At 49.6% G+C, this 22213-nt stretch overlaps 1 protein-coding gene across 3 annotated transcripts in view; it reads left to right on the plus strand.

Moving 5' to 3' along the window:
* ADCK1 (aarF domain containing kinase 1) overlaps window positions 1–22213 on the plus strand; it is a 112003-nt gene that overhangs the window by 70324 nt on the left and 19466 nt on the right. For all 3 annotated transcript variants that reach the window (XM_014846732.3, XM_070514126.1, XM_070514125.1), the window contains 3 exons: window positions 1281–1439; window positions 11660–11818; window positions 18486–18602. In XM_014846732.3, the coding sequence (XP_014702218.2) occupies window positions 1281–1439; window positions 11660–11818; window positions 18486–18602 (435 nt within the window). The remainder of the gene's footprint in view (window positions 1–1280; window positions 1440–11659; window positions 11819–18485; window positions 18603–22213) is intronic.

A 22213-nucleotide genomic window follows, 5' to 3' on the forward strand; every position in this document is an offset into this window, starting at 1 on the left:
CAGACTGAATAGGCCTCGGACTGAGGGTCTGGGGGGATGTGAGAAGCGGGGAGGCATCTGACTATACATCTACAGATTTGTGCATACGTGGATGTCTGGACTTTGCAGAATTGTGAGGCTATATAGGGACTCAGGAAATAGGGGGCGGGGGAATGAGAATTTCATCCTTGGACAATCTTGCAGAAGACTTTTGGGGGCCTTCTTCCCGTCTGGTAGAATATTCACATCTGGACCATGTAGGTGTGACCACTCAAGTCAGAAAGACTTTTTCCTTCAGGAAAATTGGTGTAACCTTTCAAGGAGGGAAGGAGGGAAGGAAGAAGGGAAGAGAAGATGGAAGAGTAAGCACTATACATCCCTTTTCCTAGAGCGAGAAGGTGAGGCACAGAAAGGGCAGGGATCTGTCCAAGGCTACCTTTGCATGGCATTGCAGGTGAGGACCAAAAGCATGGCTGGGCTTGCAGCCCTGGGATCTCTGCCAGGTGGCCAGGCTGAGAGTGGGCTCAGGGACCCATGTTGAGGCTGCTGCTCGGGCAGGAACAAAAGGTGCCTATTGCGTTTGGAGCCCCCAGCCTGGGGTTCCTTGAGCTCTCCAGGTTGGTGGGATTGGAATGTCTTCCATCTGATCCATGTCTTTGGCTGCCCTGGGCCCAGCTTCTCTTAACTTTTTTTTTTTTTTTGCTGGGGAAGATTGGCCCTAAGTTAACATCTGTTATCAAGCTTCCTCTTTTTGCTTGAGGAAGATTGTCCCTGAGCTAACATCTGTGCCAGTCTTCCTCTATTTTGTATATGGGTCACTGCCACAGCATGGCCACTGATGAGTGGTGTATGTCCACACTAGGGAACTGAACCCTGGGCTGCTGAAGCAGAGCATGCCGAACTTAACCACTAGACCACAGGGCTGGCTCTGTCAAGTTTTGATTATATCCATATATGAGAGCCTCAGAGGCGTAGTGTAGATAATTAAATAGGTGGATAATGCACAGTTCTGAACGTTCTAGACAGCACTTCTTTGGCCTTAAGTGGAAGTGCTGAGGGCACAAGCACACGTATGAGGACACACCCTCCACAGGTGTTTTCTGTCTCACTCTCTCCATATGCCTGGCGTGAATCTCCATGGCGGCAAAGGGCCCAGGCAAGATGCTGGGTTGGCCTACGACTGATGGAGCAGAAAAATCTGTCGTGGGGGCATCGGGCAGCACTGCTCTGGCCCATCCTCCTGGGTCCTCTCACTGGACTGAATCCTCTTCACTGCTCTGTCCTCTCTCCACTCTTGACAGATCCATGATTTGTTTGTGAGCTTCGACGACACCCCCCTGGGGGCTGCCTCCCTGGCCCAGGTCCACAAGGCAGTGCTGCGTGATGGGCGGACGGTGGCCGTGAAGGTGCAGCACCCAAAGGTGCAGGCTCAGAGCTCGAAGGACATTCTCCTGATGGAGGTGAGAGCCGTCCCCTTTCTCCTTCCTTCTTGCTCACTCTATATTTCCCCGGATCCAGGCAGCCCCAGTGACACTGGTGTGAGCCTGGTGGGTGGAGGGTGGCCCTTTGAGCAGCAGAGGCGAGGAGAGCTTGAGACCATGACAAAGGAGGCGTCATGACAACGCTGTGACCCTGGCACCCGTGGCTGGGTGGGTCAGTTCTTCTTGATGGTTCTTCGGGACCATCTGTGGGTGGTCCTAGAACCTGCTGAGCGGCTGCTGGGGCTGAGGAGGCCTCAGGGGCACGTTGTAGAAATGAGAGGAACCAAATGTGTTTTCCTTAGGGTAGAAAAAGTTGCATCTTAATTTGTTAAATTACAACAAAAGGGAGCATGTGGTCGACCAAGGGATGTAAAAATGACAGCAGAGCACATAGAAATATTTATGCAGCTTGGTGGTTTACTTATCTGATGTTTGTTTTGAAGGAACAAACTTACACGCTTAGAAATGGCCCTGGGAAAGCTCTGGTGGAGACGGTGCTCTGTACCTGGAAAGAGGGAGAAAGGGTGAGCTGGCCACTGCTCGGGGGGTAGCCAGCACCCTCTGTGGGAGGTCAGCAGTCCATTTACCCTGCCAGATGTCCCTTCCTCCCCTTTCCTTGCTCTGGACTCATTCTTTCAACCCACTTTGACTAAACTTAACACGCACATTGAGGGTCTCTTCTGCACCATGTGCTGGGCGGGCCCTGGGGACACAAGAGTGAGTGAGCTCCATGCTCATCCTCAGGAGCTCCCTATTTAGTGGAGCAGATAGGTCTCTGCACAGATAGCCACAGTGTGGGCACGTGAGTTCTGTCAAAGGGGTGTTTGCAAAGTGCCGTGGAGCACTGTGCCTGGACTGATGGGGGCATCGCAGGGGCTTCACCGAGGAGCCCATGAGACGGCCGGGCAGGGCAAGGCCAGGCCAGGCTGTGTGAAGGCCCTGAGTCTTAGAGGACCGGGGTGTGCGTGGAGGACTTCCACTGGTTCGGATGGTATGAGCTGGGAGTGGTTGCAGATGAGGCTGGGAAGGTAGGCAGGCCTGAACACGGAGGGCCTTGTAGTCCAGGCTAAGGCACAGAATGGTCTACACGGGAAATACGTATTTACTATGGAGCTGAGCAGATCTGACTTTCTCTTGTAGACAGTGGGGAACCATTTAAGAATTTTAATCAGGGGAATGTCATGATCAGATGTGCATTAGAAATAAAAATCTGCTGGCGGTCTGGAGGATGTATTGGAAGGCAGAAAGACTGTAGCCGGGGAGACTAATTGAGAGGCTGCTGCCCGGGTCTGAGAGAGAAGTAATGATGTGAACCAGGGCAGTATAATGGGCTGGAGGAGAGGGGAGGGTTCCAGGGCTGGAATCATCAGGATTCTGTGACCAGCTTTACATGGGGTGGGGGCCAATACTGGTATGAATGAGAAGGAGGATTCTAAAACAAATCACAGGTTTCTGGCATAAATGATTAAGTTTGGGTACCTTTCACCCTGTGTATCGGTCAGGGTCCGGGTGGGGAAAAAGAAATTGCTCTAGATATTTCATGCAGAGGGAATTTAAAACAGCAAATGGGGCTCAAAGGGGATGGAGTTGAGAAGTCAAATGGGATGGCGAGACAGTTCCCAGCAGCAGGAAGCCACTGCTGCCCTCGGGGTGGAGGGTCAAAGAGAAGGGGTGGTTCTCTGGAGCCCAGAAGCTGGGGCCACCTGGTGGAAGCTGGGACCTTGGTGACCTGGCCCGATGGGAGGCGCATCACAGATGCGGGGCCTGTCACCTGGGCGTTGGAGCCATGGATGCTATTGAGGCAGTGGGTTTTCACCTCATCCTGTTCCCCAGTATTCCACCAAAACTAGCTGGAAGTCAGTTAGCAAAGAACCCTGGGAAATGTAGTTTCTTATGAGAGAAAGGGGGTTGGGATGGATCTCAGAGCAAGTGAAATGGGTGATGGAACCACCAAGTGGGCTAAGATATTGCTCTGAGGAGTTTTGATGGCATCTCTCTGTTGGTGTCGAGTTCAGGCTGGACAGACAGCTTCAGGATTTCTCAGCGAGGACACTCACAGGAGCTGAGTCTGGGAGAGTCCCTGACATCAGTTAGAAAAACTATGTAGAATAAAAAAAAAACGAGGGGGTGGAAAGAACTGTGAGGAACATCCTGATTTGAGCAGAGGAGTGTGTCAGGAGGATACATTCCTGAGAAGAACTGAGAAGGCGTGGTCAGAGGGATTGGAGGGGAGCAATGCTGCCACATCCCATGAAGAAAATTTCAAGAAGTGAGCACTGTCACTTACCCAGCACTGCATAACGAGCTACCTCAAAATGGAGTGGCTTAAACCGGCAGTCATGTGTTTTGCTCATGAATCTGCAGTCAGGGCAGGGCTTGGCAGAGAGATGCATCTCTGATTTATGCGGTGCCAGCTGGGGTGGCCTGACTGGAGCTGGAGGACCCACTTCAGGATGGCTCACTCGCATGGCTGGCACGTTGGTGCAGGCTGTTGGCTGGGAGCTCAACCAGGATGGTGGGCCAGGGCCTTAGATCCTCTCCATGGCCCTTTGGGCTTCCTCACAGCATGGCGGCCGGGTCCCAAGCACGAGTGTCCCAAGAGGATAAGGCTGAAAATACATCACAGTTTTATGTCCTGGCCTTGGCAAGCGTATGGCATGACTGCTTTCTCACTCTATTGGTGAGAGCAAGAGTCATGAAGGCCCCCTAATTTAAGTTGGGGTTTGGGGGGGAATAGACCACCTCTTGATGGGAGGTGGCACAGTTCTAGAAGAGTATTAGAACGGGAGATGTTGGAGCCATTTTAGAAACTATAGTCTGCCAGAATTACTCGACGTTGCCAATGGGATATAAAATCAATAAAGCTCTGAAGAGAGGATTTTGGATATGGCGACTGAAGTTTCTTGGGAAGAGCAGGGAGAGTGGGGTGAAAGAGAATGGAGGCCCCGGGGAGCAGAGACAGTTCAGGTGGAATACTCTTTTCATGTTTACCATGGATGGTCGGGGAGAGGGAGGGTAGTGGTTAGAGCAGAGCGCAGGATGGACCGCGGGGACTCGACAGGCTGTAGGTGGTGGGGAGGGTGGCAGCAGAGCGGGGGCGTTGGAGATTCAGGAGAGAGAGGTAGCTGATAGATGCAGGCCACGGGGAGACTGGAGGGACTGCGCTCCGGGATTGTAGGGGGAAAAGTTAGCCTTTGGTCAGCCTTTGCTTTGAGGCGAGAGGAAGGTGGTAAGTCTGGGTGCAGATGAGTGTGTGGGGCAGAGAAGGGAGGCGGAGGGAAAGTGGGCAGCTGAGTCGTACCAGCCTGATAGCCTCTATTTTTTCTCTGCAGTAGGAGGCAGAACCATCTGCTGAGAATGAGGGGGTAGGAGGTGGCATTGGAGGCTTGAAGGGGTGAAGGTTTGGAACAGTGGCTGGGTGCAGTGGAAAAGGGACTAGGGAGCAGGGGTGCCGAGTGGCAGTGGCCGTGCACCTGAGTTTTCTGGAGCACCCATCAATGGCTATAGAATAGCCACTCAACAGAGAGAACTGGGAGTCTCAGAGGATCCCTGGGTGTTCTGAGCCCCGGCAGCCACTCCTGCATCAGGCGGGCACCTGCCTCTTCCCATCACCTGGTGCCATCAGGAGCCACTCGGGCTGCGAGGACAGCTGATACCTTGTCTCTGCTCAGAGGCTTCCTGCTCCCTAAATAACAGTGGCTGTGAGGTCAGTAGCAATAATAACAGTAATAACGATTTGGCATCTTCCTCCCTGAGATGAGCATCAGATGCTTTTTCTGGGAAGTACAGCCTAGTGGCTGTGTGCAGAGTACAAGGTGGCTCCTCACCAGTGGCTGAGGAAGTGCTGGGGTGGCCAGGCAGCCCCGAGACCTTCACTCACAGCCTCAGGAGAGACGCTAGAGGGAGGCCCGAGGTCCCAGCCCCACGGATCATCAGCATGAGCGGCAGCACAGAGTGGCACTGCCTGCTCGCTGGGCTTGGTCTCTGGTGGGAAGAAGTTTCACATGGTCACTCTTCTCTGCTATAAAACTAAGAAGTGCCCAACTGGAAAGCTCGTTTGATTTTATATGTGAAATAGTATTATTTTTTTCTAAGTCCAGACCCAATGGTGCCTTGATTTTAGGAATGACAGCCCTAAAAAGGTGCTCAGGCATGCTTGGCAGGAGAAGAATGATTTCTAGGAGGACTTAGGGCTACCGAATCCATCAGAAACCTGGAGATAGAGGGGAGACAAAGATACTTTTCTGCATAGCCTTCTGGCACTTTCTTTCATGCCAGTTCCAGGTATTATGAGCCCTCATGCTTCTCTCTCACTGCCCACTGTTATCCCTCTCTCCTCCCCAACCTTGTGATTGATCCCAACCTGGTCTTGAGAGGAAGACAATCTGGTTAAAGTAATTCATACTAAGGAGAGAGTGACTAATAGGCTTAAACTTTAATATTTGCAGTTTAAGAGGTGAGCTTGTAAATCCGAACACTTAATGACTGTACGGATAGAGGTATGTAGGAGTAAGACTTTTGAGAGTGAGGAGGTGGGGACTACTGGTTGTATCAGTTAGGATGCTTTTGGTTGCAGTATCAGAAAATTCAACTAAAAGTGGTATAAATAATAGTAACCTGTATTATCTCACATTTCAGATATCTGGAAGTAGGTCGGCTGTTCCAAAGTTGACTAATCTAGCACTTATTGTTAAGGTTTTTAAACGCCTGGGTTCTTTTTGTCTTCCATTCTGCCATCTCAGCTTTCTGGCATGTCCTAAGGTAATGTCCCTCATGGCCCCAAAACAGCTGCAGCAGTTCCTGCTGTTATAAGTAGATGACATCCAGATGCCAGAGAAGGCCTGTTTCTTCTCTCATATTCTTTATCAAAAAGGAGGCCCCCAGTAGAGTCCCCTTCATTTCTTATTGGCCAGAAGTAGGCCACAGGCCCAAAGCCGAAATCACTGTTGGCAAGAGAAACGAGACCACTTTGATTGGGTTAGACCAGTCATGATTTGCCTTCTCAGGCTAGGGCCTTCCTTCCTTGAAGGACATGAAGGATGCGCAGCATTGAGGTTCTGTTAGCCAGGAAGGTGAGAGAAATGGCTTTTGGATTGGTACCCAATAGCACGTACCACGCTAGTGTTCTGTATCTCCTGTGAAGCTGGGACTCCTCTTGGGGAAGGGGACAGTCTCTGGGATAGACTGTTGAATGGTGGCAGAGAAATGGAGAATGGCTCTCAGCAAATGGTATTGGATGAACCTGATGATGTTGTGACTTTGCACAAAAGAGAAAGGCACAGCCAAGGGTGCTTTCCAGCTTTGTCATTATCACCTGATATGGTCCCTCTAATAGTTGGGGCAACTCTACTTCTAGATGCAAGGCCAGCGACTCTTATTGATTTGAGTGGCTGTCCAGAGCCAGACTAATTGGGCCCAGAGATTGGAACAATGATTCAGCAAGAAGGGGTGAACTGACAAGGCAGAGTCCGTCTGTCTGCTGGTGGCCTGACTTTGCAGCAGCTCTTTTCTACCCATAGTAGCAGGGAGCTCAGGGGGCCGGATCTCACTGCCCTTCTCACTGTTTGAGAGGAGGCAGAACCCAGGTGACCTGTGACCCCAGGTCCCAATAGCACCACCCTGTATCACCCCCTGTTATCTCTCGAGCCTCTGAAGTTGATGATGAACACCCCCTTGCTCTATCACCCCCCTTAAAGAGTCTAACTCGTGGCCAGGTACCCTGCCCTCCACGTCCCACCTGTCTCCAGGGTGCTCTGCAACACTGGGGTGGGAGTCTGGCCTAAGCCCCAGAATCTGATCTGCTGTTTGATGTCATCCGGCCCATCCCCAGGGTCTCTAAAAATAAAGCCCCGAGACAGCCATGTTTTTGACTTTTTTTGAACAGCAGTTTCAGTGCGTGCTGTCTGTCATCCTGTTTCCTTTCTGAATGTGTTGATTGAACAGTGGGTGGCTAGGTAATGTTTGTGTTGGCACAGAATCCAACAGCTGATTTTATTTTTTAAAATATATTAAAAAAAAAATACCCGGAGATGTAGACTATCCCATGGAAACTTCTCTCCACCCTATAATTTTGTTTTCTAAAAAGTGTGCACTTTAATAACTTAGCAGAACAAAGATAAACCCCATGAATGGCAAGCTGTTGACGTCACTCTGAATTGATTTTCGATCCTTGTCGAACATCCATTTTACCAGTTCGGATCTGTGCAGGCGTTCTATTTAGTGTGCTGTTTTCCCGTAGAACATTATTTCTTTTATAATATATAATACCTTGATAACAGTAACTTGCATTTCAGTTGCATTTTACAGTTTACAAAGCTCTTTTTATGCCTTATCTCAAGCTTCCTGTTGTATTGTCCTGTATTGTATTGCATGAGGCAAGGCTGCATGGAGGGAGAAGCAAAAAGCCCTGGGTCCAAGTCCTGCATTTGAAATTACAAGCTATGTGACCTTGAGAAGTGCTATGACCTCCTGGAACCCATCTCCTCTGTAAAATGGGCAAGAAGAGGATTAAATGAGAGCATGTATGTGAAGTGCCTTGTAGCACAGTGCCTGACATGTAATAGGTACTAAATAATGATAATTCCCATTTTTTTGGTTATGATAAATAGCCATCACTAATTTTCAAACTTTTATGTGACTCTCAATTTTTCCATTATATTTCTGTGTGGCCCACAATTGACTTTTCCTCCTATGTTCCAATGACGCTATAGAAAAATAATTTCATTATTCTACCTTGAAGGAAGTATTAATTGTTGAGTATGACTTGATTGAATCATCAAGTTCCAAATCAAGTAGAAAATTCCCAGGCAGTCCAAAACTGTGGTTCCCGAAAATTCAGAGGTAATCCCTTTTCCCACCAAAACCTCAAAAACAGAAAAACTTAATCCATTTGGATAACATGCAGATGAACATATAATTATCTCTGGGGAGAAGACAAACCCTCTGAAATGTGCATCTCTTCATTCATTTATTCGTTCACTCACTCATTCGTGTGCGTATTCAATAAACATCTGCTGAGTGTTGAGTATGTGCTAGGCACTGGTGAAAACATTGGCTGTTGGAAGAATTTTATGGAGAAGATACATTTTGGGAGAAAAATCAAAAAGTCAAATTGATAACAACATCTGTTTTATTTTAGTCAATTGCATCTGTTGTCAAAAAAGAAAAACTTAAATGAATCTACTTAGGGCAGGCTCTTAAGAAGGGAATTGAACGAAAACAGAGTTTTCTTTTATTTTCCTGAGCCAAGAAAAATCTCAAGTGGCAGCAGCCCAAACTGTTTTAGACTTGGACCAGACGACTCTGGCCCCTCTCCCCACGCCCTTTGAAGTTCAAGGGGTTGGTAAACTCCCTGAATGATGTACCAAATGATGGGAGTATGTGCATTCTCTGGGCTTCTTAGCTGGCATTGAATTTTCAAGTTGGTGACCTCCTATAAACCAAAGAATCACTGGGCACCATTCAAACAGACTTTCTCATTTTAAAGTAACTACGGGAATGCGTGACCCACTACACACAGAATGCTTCAGAAACCAGTTTTATGGGTTCTGTAAAGTTTTTTGGGTCATGAATTAGAATTTACTAATTACTTATTAGCAATTAATATCAGTCAATAAAATCTATGACTGCTTTTATGATTAATGATATTAGATATTAATAATAACCAATAGAACTAGTAATGACTAATTATATAATTGATTAGTAACAGAAAAATCTTTAAAGTGCCTTTCAGTGCTCTTTGGATATTAATAATAATTAAAAATTTCACGTATAACAGTGACCATGCAATAAATGATGAGGATTTATTGTTTGGCCAGAAGCCTCATCTCTAGGTATAGACCCCACTCGGCTATGGGTAGCTCCCTGTGTATATCCACTACTCCCTGGGGTCATTACCTAGGAGGTAATCAGTAAATCTTGGTTGAACAAATGAGTGAGCCCCATTGTGACTCCTTCCCTTGTCTCTCCTCAGTGAGAACCTCTGGGGTTTAGGCTGGAGCGAAACACCCAAGAGATTTCTTGCCTGAATTCGGGGCCCAGAGAATGGAAATCAGGTGTCTTAGATGATGGGTGTGCCCTCAGCGTGGGCCCAGGCAGATGCTTCTGTGTCCTGGGCACCAGCTCTGCCTCCCCTTTGGTGGCAGCTGAGAGCCGTCTGAGGTCACGGTGTTGAGATGTGGTGCCTGGAGGCTGCAGTACCCACGTGTCTGGGCCTCGCTGTTGCCACCTCTCCCTTCTAGTTTCGTGTGACACAAACAGAAACAAAACATAAACTAAATTGATTATCATAAGGTCACACGTCTAGCCCATGAAAGACTAGACAAGACTTAAAAGAAATTAGACTGCAGCCGAATGTAATTAAAAAGGGTTTTGAGAGAAATTGAATATAATAACCCTGTGTGATGATTCTCTTACAGTAGTGTCTGGTACATCACCCAGGACATGGGGTTTAAAAACAAAGCCGTAAATGCCTTGTCGTTAATGGCCCTGCTTTAGATTTATTTCTTTTATATCACATGTGCCTGACACAGTGTTGGGCATGATGTCATAGACCAGGGCAAAAAGAAGCATAAGACAAGGCTCATAGCTGGGCTCAGTCAGTCCTTCTGGATAGACTGGAGGGTGTCTCAGTCTGCTTGGGCTGCTAGAGCAGAATACCACAGATGGGGTGGCCTAAACAGTAGACATTTATTTCTCACAGTTCTGGAGGCTGGAAGTCCGAGATCAAGGTGCTGACTGGTTTGGTTCCTGGTGAGGACTCTCTTCCTGGCTTGTAGACAGCTGCCTTCTCCCGGTGTCCTCACATGGTGGAGGAGGGTGAGCTTTGTCTCTCTTTCTCTTCTTATAAGGACACTAATCCCATCGTAGGGGCCCCACCTTCGTGACCTCATCTAAACCTAATTATCTCCCAAAGGCCTCACCTCCAAACAGTGTCATATTGGGGATTAGGGCTTCAGCACAGGAATTTGGGAGGCATTTAAACTTTCAGTTATAACAGATGGGAAGGTCTTTTGGTACCAGTAGGCCCATGATTCTTTAGTTCTTGCTCACTGATGTTTGCTATAGCCAGGGATGAGCTGGGTGTTCTCAGAGAACTTGGACTGTAATCTATACCAAGAATTTCTGGGAGGATCAGTCACTTTGAACACTGACTGGAGGGCTTATGGGAGATTTGCCTTCTCTGTGTCCCTCCTGGAATGCTGGAACATCTCCCACTTCCCTGGCATCACCCTTGCTCACCCATTACAGAGCCATTGTCTGTGAGCTTGTGTGACTGTCTCAAATTCAGAGCCCCCGTGATGGGGTGGCCTCAGAACTGAGTCCCTGCCCACAGAGGGATCTTGGCACGCTCTGCAGATGTCACTGGGCTCTTGTCCTCTGCCAGTGACATTTAATTTCACATCATTAAGCAGACAGCTGAAAGGCCAGATAAGTCCTATAAAAACCCCCTTTTCATCATGTCATCACTCGAGAATCCACAATGGGGCCAAATCGCCAAAAATCCAAGCTTTTCATCCAAGTGGTCAAATCCCTGTCTCTTGCTCCTCTTGTCTTGTTTTCTCATTCTGATTTAATTTTTTTTATCATGAAATAGTTTAGACATACGAAAAGCATACAAAATAATATTATAAACACTCAGGTATCAACCACTCAGCTTAAGAAATAAACAAAATGAGTTACTGTTGCAGCACCCTCCGAGCTCTTTGTAAACAGGACCATGAAGAACAAATGTGGGAGCGGCAGAGACAGCAGTTCAGTGACAAGCTTGTAAGCAAGGGGTTTGGGGCTGGGTAGGCCCGAGAGAAATTCCAGCTCAGTGCTTCCTTCCTGGGCAAATTCGGGAAAATTGTATAATCTCTCAAAGCCTCAACTTCCTCATCTGTGAAATGGGTAGGATAAGAACGGGTACCATGTACCACCCAGAGTCGTCGTGAAGACTAAATGGAGTAATAATGTAAGTAAAGGGCTTAGTCCGGTGCTGGGCACATGGGAAGTGTTCAGCAGATGGTCGTTGTTACTGTTGGCCACTGTTGGGCTTTTATCATCTTGGATTTGGACCCAACAGAATAGTTTCCCACCCTCCCTTACTCCAGGGGAGGCCCAGGAGTTGTCAATGCCCAGACCAAGGCAGGTGGGCAGGGAACATGCTCCCCTTGATGGGCACCGTGGGCTGACTGATGGGTGCTTGGTGATTTCAGGTGCTCGTCCTGGCCGTGAAGCAGCTGTTTCCAGAGTTCGAGTTCATGTGGCTGATGGATGAAGCCAAGAAGAACCTGCCTTTGGAGCTGGATTTCCTCAATGAAGGGAGGAACGCCGAGAAAGTGGCCCAGATGCTCAAGCACTTTGACTTCTTAAAGGTAGGAGGGGCAGGACAATGGAGGCATGGTGGTCTGGCAGAAGAGCACAGGGGAGGATTGGTCCCGGCCCTGAGCGTCCCCCTTGCAGGGCATGAGTTGGGACATCTCCATCTCGAGTCTTCTTTCTGAGGATGAATGATTTGTCCCTGGTGATGCATGTTGAAGCCCTTGAAGGCAGCGTTACAAAGAAATACCAAGTGTGACTGTTGGCCTGTCAATCAAACAGATGTTTATTGAGTGACCTACAATTGCAAGACACTGAGCGCTGCCCAGGGGCCTGTAAGCCGTGGTCTCTGCTTCCATGAGGCATGGGACAATGACTTGGATGAAGATGATGATGATGATAAACGCTACTGTCCTCTGACACTGTTCCTGACGCTTTATGTATAGTATATTAGCTCGTTTAATACATAGTCAGTTCTGCTGTAACACAACATATGTGTTCCTACAAATCTCCCCACTGTGCAAAATTGCACAGCAGAAACCACAGGGCTTATGGGGAAAATGGGGTTAAGCTTACAACACTCCAATAGGGCACCAGTGACGCGGAAAATAAAGAGGATAGGAACCTAATAAAATGGTAGTATAGCCTTACACATATTAAATGGCTAAGAAACACACAAGACCACAGTGCACTTGGCTCTTGATCTTGCCGTCTGCTTGCAGAAGTGGGCGTCAGAAGGGTTGCCACTTGTGAGTTATTGTGAGGTGGTGGAAGGGGGTCACCTGAAATTGGACAGAAAGTTGTAATGAGTTGTAGGTGGGAGGGACCCATAACACACATGGTGATGTGTGTGGGGTGTACGTTTTGTGTATTCCCATGTGGTGTGGTTCAGCTGAATGCGGTTTTCTGCCTTCACGTGATGTATCTTGGAGGTGATAATGCACGTAAGCGAATGCAAAATTTGGGTTATGATCAAACTGTTCCATGACATATCAATCACATTGGAACAGATTTGTGTTTTCAAGTATTATAGCAGAACTACCTGTGTGATGGAAGACATTCACTGTGGGAAACGATATCAAATGGTAGAGTCACAGCTTTGTGGGACCTGCTGGTCCGTACTCTAAGGATTCAGAAGAAGGCACTGCATGGTGGATGGGGGCAGGGAAGGCTCTGCTGAGGAGTTGGCCCTGGAGCTGACCTTTGAGGACTGTCCTGATGGTCCCTGTGGGGCACATGGAGGTTGGAGTGAGAGAGATGCGTGCCAACACCGCTGTTCTTCCACCACATTTTCTCCTTAGCGGGGTTTGGACCCATCTACCCAGGGGAACCTCTTCATGGTGCAGGGGTTGGGCCCCTCTGGTAGTCTACACAGAGAGCTTGGCTTTCACCTCTCAGAAAAGATCAGCCCTTCTCTCTTCACTCAGGACTGGAGAATGCGGGAGCGGGAGTCACAGAGCTCGGGCACTAGTTGCAGAGCAAACAGTCATGTAGCATCCTTGGAGAGAGCGTCTCAGTGCATTGAATGGGCAGGTCTCTTGCTCTGGACTAAAGTGTTCATGTGGCTTCTGAAGACATAGTCAGAAACAGGGGTAGTGTTTGTACTTCTGCTATCTGGATTCCTTAACAGGGATGGGGGCACTGAAGTGTGTCTACACTAGCTACCTGAGAATCATGGGAGAAAAAGCCACAACTGTGGTGATCAGCGTGTTGTCCTGATACACTGATTTTGGTAGCCATTGGTGAAGTTTAGCTCTTTGAGTGAGTTGGGAGTCAGGTCTGTCAAGATGCCCCTAGGGGGCTTGACTGGCTTTTCCTCGGCAGCCATTGTAGACGTGGATATACAGACCCTCTTGTGTGGGTAAATCCACATGTGCGGACTAGATCTGGTAACACTGCCCCAGCCCCAGCTCAAACCACCAATTCAATGACAACTTGGCTCTCTCAGGCAAATAATAATATTAACTAATTAGCATAATGCTGTGGAGTCTAAACTATGCTTCCATTTACGTATCCCATTTCCTTCATTCCTTTATTCCACATTTATTGAACCTTTCCTGGAGCCTCTTGCTGTGCTGGGGGCTGGGGAGTGCCTGGGTAAGTAAGAGATAGTTGGCTCCTGCCCAGGAAGACTTCCCATCTCGTGGGCGACACACACACGTGTTGTGACAGTAGAGGATGGTCATGCTGTGACCGGGACTCACGTGTGTTTCTGTGGATGCCTGAGAGGAGGTACTTAATTCCACCCAGGATTTGGAGCTCAGAGGGGACTTCCAAGAAGTATTGATTGTGCAAAGGGATAGCCAATATTTACTGGATGTTTCTTCTGCTGCACTGAGCACTATGCAGATACTGTGACATTGAATCCTTCTAACAGTCATCATCCCATTTTGCAGATGGCGTCAGAGGGTAGAGGAGCTAGGGCTATGAGCCAGATTCTCTGACTTCAACTCTGGTGCTTGTCTAAGGACGTTCTGCTGCCCCTTACCTGGCAGAGGTGCTCCTCAGAGCTAGAACTGTGAGCCAGACGTATAGAACCATCTCCTCTGCCGTTCCCATGGAAACAGCAAATCCTCCCCTGGCTGGGGCCAACTAGCATCTGCCAGACCAAGACATGTAATAATAATAATAACACAAATTTTTCAAACGAGGATGCCAAATGGGTAAATAATTAATGTAACGATTTGACCTGCTGCTTCTAAAACCCGCACACCATTCCTAAGACAATGGTGGAATTAAGGCTCCTGAGTAATTAATTTTGCCTAAACACATAACAAATGGAAAGCGAATTTTGCGCGGCGAACCCAGTTCAGCTCTTAAAACTGGAGATGGATTGCTTTTGCATACTGGCACCCCATCACAACATCTGTGCGTAATTAAGCCTCAGCAAAGAGTTTACCTCTCAGAGTGTGAGGCATCTTCCAGTGGGTTTAATAACCTCAGCCCTATGCTATGAATCTCTGAGCCTCAGACAAGGCCTGCATGCAAATGAGGTGTTGGGGAGGCTGGGAGAGGGAGAGGGTGCAGCCAGGCCGAACGGTCAAGATCAGGGCATTGGTGGACTTGGCATCAGAGAGCGTGTGTGCTGGGGGGAGGGGACAGGATAAGCAGTGAGGTTGTGACTGACCTGGGGGACAACTGGGACAAGGTAGGAGCGAGAAGCCTTATAACCACAGAGTTTGGGACTGGAAGGATGCGAGTTTATCTCTATATGTGGAGGTGGGGATGGGTGGGGGGTCATCTCTTGAGTAAGGCCACTCCAGGGTTTCTTAGTGCGAGGTAAGGAGGCTGGGACCCTCCAGAAATTGTGGGCAAACCTGAAGGGATGTGGATGCTTTTGGAGAAGTGCCATAGCTTCCTAAGAACCTCAAAGATGAAGAACCACTGATGTATAATAATTAATATTAGTTAACATTTTTTGCATGCTTAGGCTGTTAGACACTTTTTAAAGGGCATTAAAGGGCATTAAATTTACTCTTTAATTCTTATAACAGCCCCACAAAGGAGAGGCCATTATTAGCCGCCTGTCACCAGTGGGGAAGTGGGACCCCAGAGGGATGAAGCATTTGCCCAAGGTCACAGCTTCCCAGGAAGGGGCAGAGGCAGGCTCTGGATGAGGTCGTCTGGCTCCGGAGCCTACATGTTAAACCACGGTGCTAGTCTGCCTCTGTAATAATTGGTGGGGAAGATCTGAACTGCGCTGGGCTGCATGTAGCACTAGCTCTCAGCCCTGGTTGCGTATCCGAGCCACCTGTGACACTCGACATGATTGTCACATGGCAGCTGATGTTGGTCCAGCAGGCACTGAATGTGTGCTCTTGTGTCGAGCACCAGGACTCCACACATGCTGATAGGAGGTGAGGAGTGTTGTTTCCATTTTAATAGTCATCACCGTCTTACAGGTGGGGAAATTGGCACTCAGAGAAGTTATAAAACTCACCCATAGTCACAGGAGGTGGAGGCGGCAGAGCCAGGACTCCAGCCCAACAGTCTGACTCTGGGTCTCTGCTCGGCTCCGCTGGGCTCAGGTGATGGGAGGCATGTGGCCCTGGGTGATGGGCACTGGCCCGTACAAGCCAAGGCTTGCTTCACAGGTGCGTTGACCAAAGCACAGGCGCAAGGCAGAAGCACAAGGTCAGGGCCGGACTGTGAGGCTGAGGCCCAGAGTCTTGGGTTGGAACTTTCCCTAACCTGTGCCCTCCTTCTTGGGGTCAGGATTGGTCCCAGTGTAGGGGGCAGGAGGAGCCCACAGGAGGGGGCGCCCCTGCTCTGTGGCAAGAAGGTAGACCCTGGGCTCAGAGGTCTTGATGGCCAGGATGTGACCCTGCCTCTGGGGTCAGTGGGCGCCCTGGCCATGAGCCTCCCAGGGTTTAGTTTTGTTTGGGGGTGGGGTGGTTCTTCTTATGGCCTCTTTGAAATGTTTCTCTTCCGTCTTTCCCTTCCTTGATGGAAGAAGCAGGGCAAGCAACGGTGGTGAAACGTGGGTGTTGGGGTGAGGTGCGTTTCAGCTTATACCCCCAGACCCTCCTGCCCACATGGTGATTAGGGGCGAGTCACTTGACCTCGTGTCCCCCTGTCAAGCCAAGTTTCTCCTAACCGGGCAGGGAGCAGTTTTGCATTTGGCAGTCATTTCTTTGTCGTGGCCGTGGTCCTCCCTGAGCTCCTGTGACAGACTCTCTGTCCCCTGGTTTGATGCCTGTCATTTCAGATCTGCGCAGTTGGAGCAAAGGCACATTCTGTTGTCACACTGGGCTGGCTGTGTGTGGAGGGAGACTGGGGGGAGAGCTGGAGGAGGGGCAAACTCAGCTCACCCGCGATGCTGACGAGCAAGCCCGGAGACTCTCCAGCTTTTGGGTTTTCTCTCTCCCTCTCTGCCTCCTTCATGGCTGTTTTCCACGTTGCCCCAGACTGGTCCAGATGAGGGTCTCACCGCCCTAGGGGCCCACAGCTACGCTTTGGTTTCCAAACAAACACAAGGGAAGAACTTAACCCCCAAACATGTCCCTTTCGTTTGGAAGCTACAGACAACAGCGGCAGACTTGCACTCATATTTTTAAAGATGCTTTTTGAAAAATGCCAAGCAAGACTGAATTTTAAGTTCAAAGTAACAGAGAGTCACAGGTTTCTCTATTGTCCCAGATTTTCAAATGGCAAAAACCGCAGGAAAGTCGCAAACCGAAATAGCACCTTGATTTCCGCTGGAACCTTTGTTTCCAGGAGCCCAGTGTTTCACCTGGAGGCGTGGCCCTGTTTATCCTCAGAGCTCCTCACTGAGATGGGCAGGAGCCACCTCCTTTCCAATGAGGGAACTGAGGCGTAAGGAGTTGAGTGGCTTGGTTAAGACACAGCAGTTATGAGCAGAACTAGGAACAGGAAATGGGTTCCTTGACTTGAGGGCACTGTCTTACTGTTAGATGAGTTTTGGGGGTTGGGATAAAGGGAAGTCCTTATTCCTTAAACTCTGGAATTAGCTGCCCTCATTTCTTTATTCATCAGTGGAGCTAAACCCATTAAGTTGTTGGGGAAACGTGGCATGCTGCCATGCGATAACTCCTCCTTCCTGGCTGTGCTGGGACTGGTGGCCATCCTCACTCACCTTGGTGCAGTCCAGTCTCTTGTCTTCTCCTGGGGAAATCTGTTCTCTTTTTGGCTCTTGAGTGTTCTCAGAGTCAGAGGGGTTTAGAGACGACGTCAGTTAGGAATCCCTTTGACTGCAGGTAACTGAAAGTCTAATTTAGAGTGTCTTAAACAAAAGGGATTTGTTTTCCTCACATAGCACAAGGGCTTACAGCAGTTGCCTGCTGATATTGTCTTAAGGGTTTGACAATATCAGGGCTGGCATCTCTGCGATTTTCTTGGACTTTTCCTCATAGTTGCAAGATAGCTGCTGCAGCTCCAGGTATCACATTCACTTTCAAGGCAGGAAGAGAAGGGTAAGAAGAGTGGCTCCATCTGTAAACGTCCCTGTTTATCAAGAAAATAAAAACCTTCTGAGATCCCTTAGCAGACCCCTTATGTCTCATAAGCCAGAACTGTGTCATATGGCCATACCTACTGCAAGGCAGGCAGGGAAAGTCTTTAGTTTTTCCTGTGTCTGGGGAAGAGGAGGATTGGGGATAGTGTTGGGTTAGGCTTCAGCATTGTCTGCCACAGGAGACTTGCAGAAAACGGACGTGAGAAAACTAATGATTTCCCAATGGAAAAACTTAGTGTCCAGTAAAAATTCATTCATTCAATCATTCATGCATACATACATACATACATACAATACACCCATTGCTCAGGTGTAGAAAGTGAGGCAGAGAGTTTAGAGTCACATGAGGAGCCTGAAATAAGCCTGATGAGAGAGAAAAATAGCTTTTAATGCCAACTCTGTCTCAGGTATGAGGGGTTCCACACATTTTCCCCTCGGTCCCAATTTTAGTTTGGGCTCTTCATTGTGTCTGAAGGCACTGAGGAGGGTGGGGAAGCCGTTCTCTGGTCCCCAAGCCGAGGGGCCACTGAAGGAGGGGCCGGGGGCCTAGCTGGTGGAGGCGGGCAGCCCGCCTTTCTCTCTTGGCCTGCCTCCTGCCTCCTTACTGTCACTGCCCAGCTTCCTCTCGGGCCTTCTGTCTTGTTCCTGGGAGGAGCATCTGCTGATGTCTGGCTCACCGTGCCTCTCTGTGGTCCTCACCCCAGCTCCCAGCCCCCCGGGCCCTTCTGACCTGTCCTTTCCTATTCCAGGTCCCTCGAATCTACTGGGATCTGTCCACCAAGCGGGTCCTTCTGATGGAGTTTGTGGATGGTGGGCAAGTCAATGACAGAGACTACATGGAGAGGAACAAGATCGATGTCAATGAGGTGAGGTCGGGAGTGCATGGCTGCCTGTGAGGGACACGGACTTATTGGGGCTGCCCGGCCAGGGAGATGTGTCCAGATGAGGTCTCGCCACCTTGAAATGGGGCCTGTTGTCTGAAGAATTATAAAGTCTCTGACCACGAAGCATCCTTCCAGGTCATCCAGTGCAGCCTCTGCCCTGCTTCCTGAAGCTGGGGGTGGAAGCACGCAGTGATGCAGGCATGGGCGAGGCCCTCCCTGCGGCTCCTGCCTGGACATGCAATTTCCATCTGTCTTCTGTACCATGGGAGCCCCACAGAGCTGAGTGGCCGCAGAAGACAATGGTGCAAAATCCACAGAACGTAATCCTTCTGCCCAGTGGGGCCTGGATACAACTTCCTTCCTCTCCCGGCTCCTCCCCACATCTCAAGGGATCAGGCCAAAAGGGGACAGCAGTAGCCAACTGTATCTGCTTCACAGACCTAGGAAAAAAGGGGAGGCTTCTGTCTCCCACCTCCCACCCCACTGGTGTCAGGGAGAATGGGCCAGTGGTTAGGGGCTGTACCCCATTTTCTTCTTCTTGGTCGCCACAGGTCCCCCAGGTAAGAGTGGAGTTGTACTTTTGCAACAACATTCATCATTTTTATAGTCCCTACTCTGTACTGAGTGTGGGGATTTAGAGGGGAGCCAGACCCAATTCCCGTCTTTGGGGAGTTCACAGCCAAGCGTTGGAGTTAGACACACAACTACATCCTTGTAACCATCTCTTAGGCAGCAGGTGGTATGAGCCAGACCCCAGGGAGCCACAAGGAAGAAGCGTTCACCTCTGCCACAGGTGGCTTCCCAAGCAGGATGAGGAGGAATTTGCCAGGGGTGTGTGTGTGTGTGTGTGTTGGGTAGAGGATTTGGGGGGTGGAGATGGCGCTGCAAGGAAAGGGAAAGGAGTAGTGAGGTTTGGCAGGGCTAGGGGCAAATTTCTAGGTCAGTGTGGAAAACTAGGGTGGGAGCCAGATGGTGAAGGCCTTGGGTGTGACCCTGGAGGACAGGGGAGTCACTGAAGGGTGATGAGGAGTACAGTGACGTGATCCACCACTCTGGCTGGGTGGGAAGAAGGAATGGAAGGGACCAGACCCAATGGAGGTCAATGCTCTTTCCTATGCCTCCCAGACAACACATGAAGATGAGTATGTGGTCCCAGTGGTGGGATGGCCCAGAGGAGAAAGCCGTACCTTGGCTCAGCAGATGAGCCAGGTGGAAGGCAGGAGAGTGTGCAGATCAGGAGCCCAGGCCTCTGGGTGCCTGTGTGGCCTTTGTTAGTGGGGACAATGGTAGCACCTACTTCCGAGAGGGTTGTAAGGACCACACGAGTTAGTGCTCAAACAGTGCTTAGCACAGTGCCTGGGGATGCTTAGCTCTCCAAAATGGTAGCCAAATGATTATTGCTGTTGTTTTCATTATTATCATCATCGTTGGGCCCTGTCCTTTCCTCCTTTACCTCCTCTTACCGTTAAGGTTAACCGACTGCCCAACTCCCCGTGCCAGGCCATTTCTGCGATATAAACTCAGGAGAGAGGTCTTATCGTCTCCATTTTGCAGATGAAGAATGAGAGACTCAGAGAGAGAAGGTAACTTCTGTAAGGTCCCATGTCTTAATGGTACTCCCAGTGAGTTTTCATATGGCTGTAGTGTGTAGTCACCAGCCAGGTAAAGAAATCATTTCTAGCACTCTTGCAGCTTCCTCACACCCCCTCCCAGTCGATACCCCACCCCCACCAGAGCTACTGCTATTCTGACTTCTGTCACCATAGATCACTTTGGCTTATTATGGAACTTCATATAAATGGAATCATACTGTAGAATCTTTTGGGTCTGACATCTTTGTCATCAGTTGGCTGTGGGTCTTTTCTGGAAGGTCTGTTTTCTTCCACTGGTCTATCCTTGCAGTAATGCCACACTGTCTTAATTACTTAAGCCCTTAATCCCGGTCCCTGGCTTCTAGGGTTTGCATGACCGGAAGCTCTTTGGTATTCTGAGATGATGTCATTAAATACTTCCACAGGAGCCTGAGGCTGGGCCGTGGGCGGTGGGCCGTGTGCTCTCCTGTGCTGTCACCAACCATGGGTGATGTTGGGAGTAGATCACCCACTAGGCCACTAAGGGTGGGCCCTCCTTTACAGAAATTAATCTATTATGCCTCTTACTAACCAGCACCAAAGCCACAGGCCTCGTGGAAGACTAGTGGTGAGTGTGTGTGCACGTGCACATGTGTGCCTGGGTGGAGTATGAAAGACACCACATTGCTGAACGTTCCTAACAGACTTCTGAGGTTCTAAAGTCTCCCGAGGACTGTGGGCCTCAGTGGCCCGTCCCTGGAGCGGCTCTCCCTCCTCAGGACAGCCTGAATCTGAGTGTTCCCTGGGGAGGGAACTACAAGAGACAGACAGAAGTGACAAGGAGCTAAGATCTCACCCCAAATCCCGGGGGCAAGGTGGTTAGTGGCATCTTGGCTGCAACAAGCTGGCGACCCAGCTGGAAGGTGGGGCTCAGCAGGAAGTGGCTCTAGTAGGAATCACTCCTGAGGTGGGTGGGGATGGCTCCAGACCCCTCCAACCACTTGTTGAGTCATCCCCACTCCACTTTGAAGAGGGCCCCTCACCCTGTAGCATCCCAGCTCAGCTGGGCCTAGCATGTGAGGACTTGAAGACCAGTTTAAGTGGCCAATTCCCAACAGACTTGGGTAGGGAAATACCAGGGTAAAAGGCAAGAGCCCTGGGTTCAAGCTCAAGCTCTGCCAATGACTTGCTGTGTGACCTTGGACTAATCACTCCCCCTCTCTGGGCCTCAGTTTTCTTATTGAAGGCATTGGACTGGCTGGACTCTAAGGGTCTGCCCTGCTTGGATATTTTACAGAACCGTGATTCTCAGCTTGCAGGGAGCTAAGACTTGAACCATCTATTTCAGAATCACTGGAGGAGCTTATTTAACAATGCAAATTCCTGGCCCCCAACCCAAATTTACTAATCAGAATCTAGGGTGGGAAGGGTTGCTGGGTGGCGGGGGAGGGGGAGGCGGTTTGCAAGAATCTGCATTTTAACAAACTCTCCAGGTGGTTCAGACATTCATGAAAGGTCAGGAACCACCTGCCACAAGGCTGCACGGCCTGGGCACCTCTGCTGTTGCGCACATCCAGGCACGAGGCAGCCCTGCCCAGGTGCCTCAGGGAGCCAGCAGCCTGCAGGGGCCCTCGTTTGTTTGCCTCTGATCCCAGAAGCAGCATATTACCGAGGGCCTGACCCGGTGATCATATTTGCCAGTCACTTTAAGAGCTGGCGACAGTGACTGTCACTGATTTCATTAAAAGTAAAGGTCGCGTGGGAGCACACCTCCCCGGGCTGGATGGAGCCTCCTGAAGCCACAGGACAATTATTGATTGCAGAACCTTATCGGAGGTTAATTGGATTTCAGTGAGTGTGTGTTTAAGACCCTGCCTGGGCTGAGGCCCAATTGAATTTGTGTGAAATTAGCCGAGAGAAAAGTGACAAAGTTGGGAGTTTGGGGTTGGTGGTGACGGGGACTGGAGGCCTGGTGGGCAGACATCGGCTGTCTGTGAAGAATGGGGGTGGGTGCAGGGATGG

Source organism: Equus asinus, chromosome 7 (genome assembly GCF_041296235.1).
Source record: "Equus asinus isolate D_3611 breed Donkey chromosome 7, EquAss-T2T_v2, whole genome shotgun sequence".
In the NCBI taxonomy this organism is placed as follows: domain Eukaryota; kingdom Metazoa; phylum Chordata; class Mammalia; order Perissodactyla; family Equidae; genus Equus; species Equus asinus.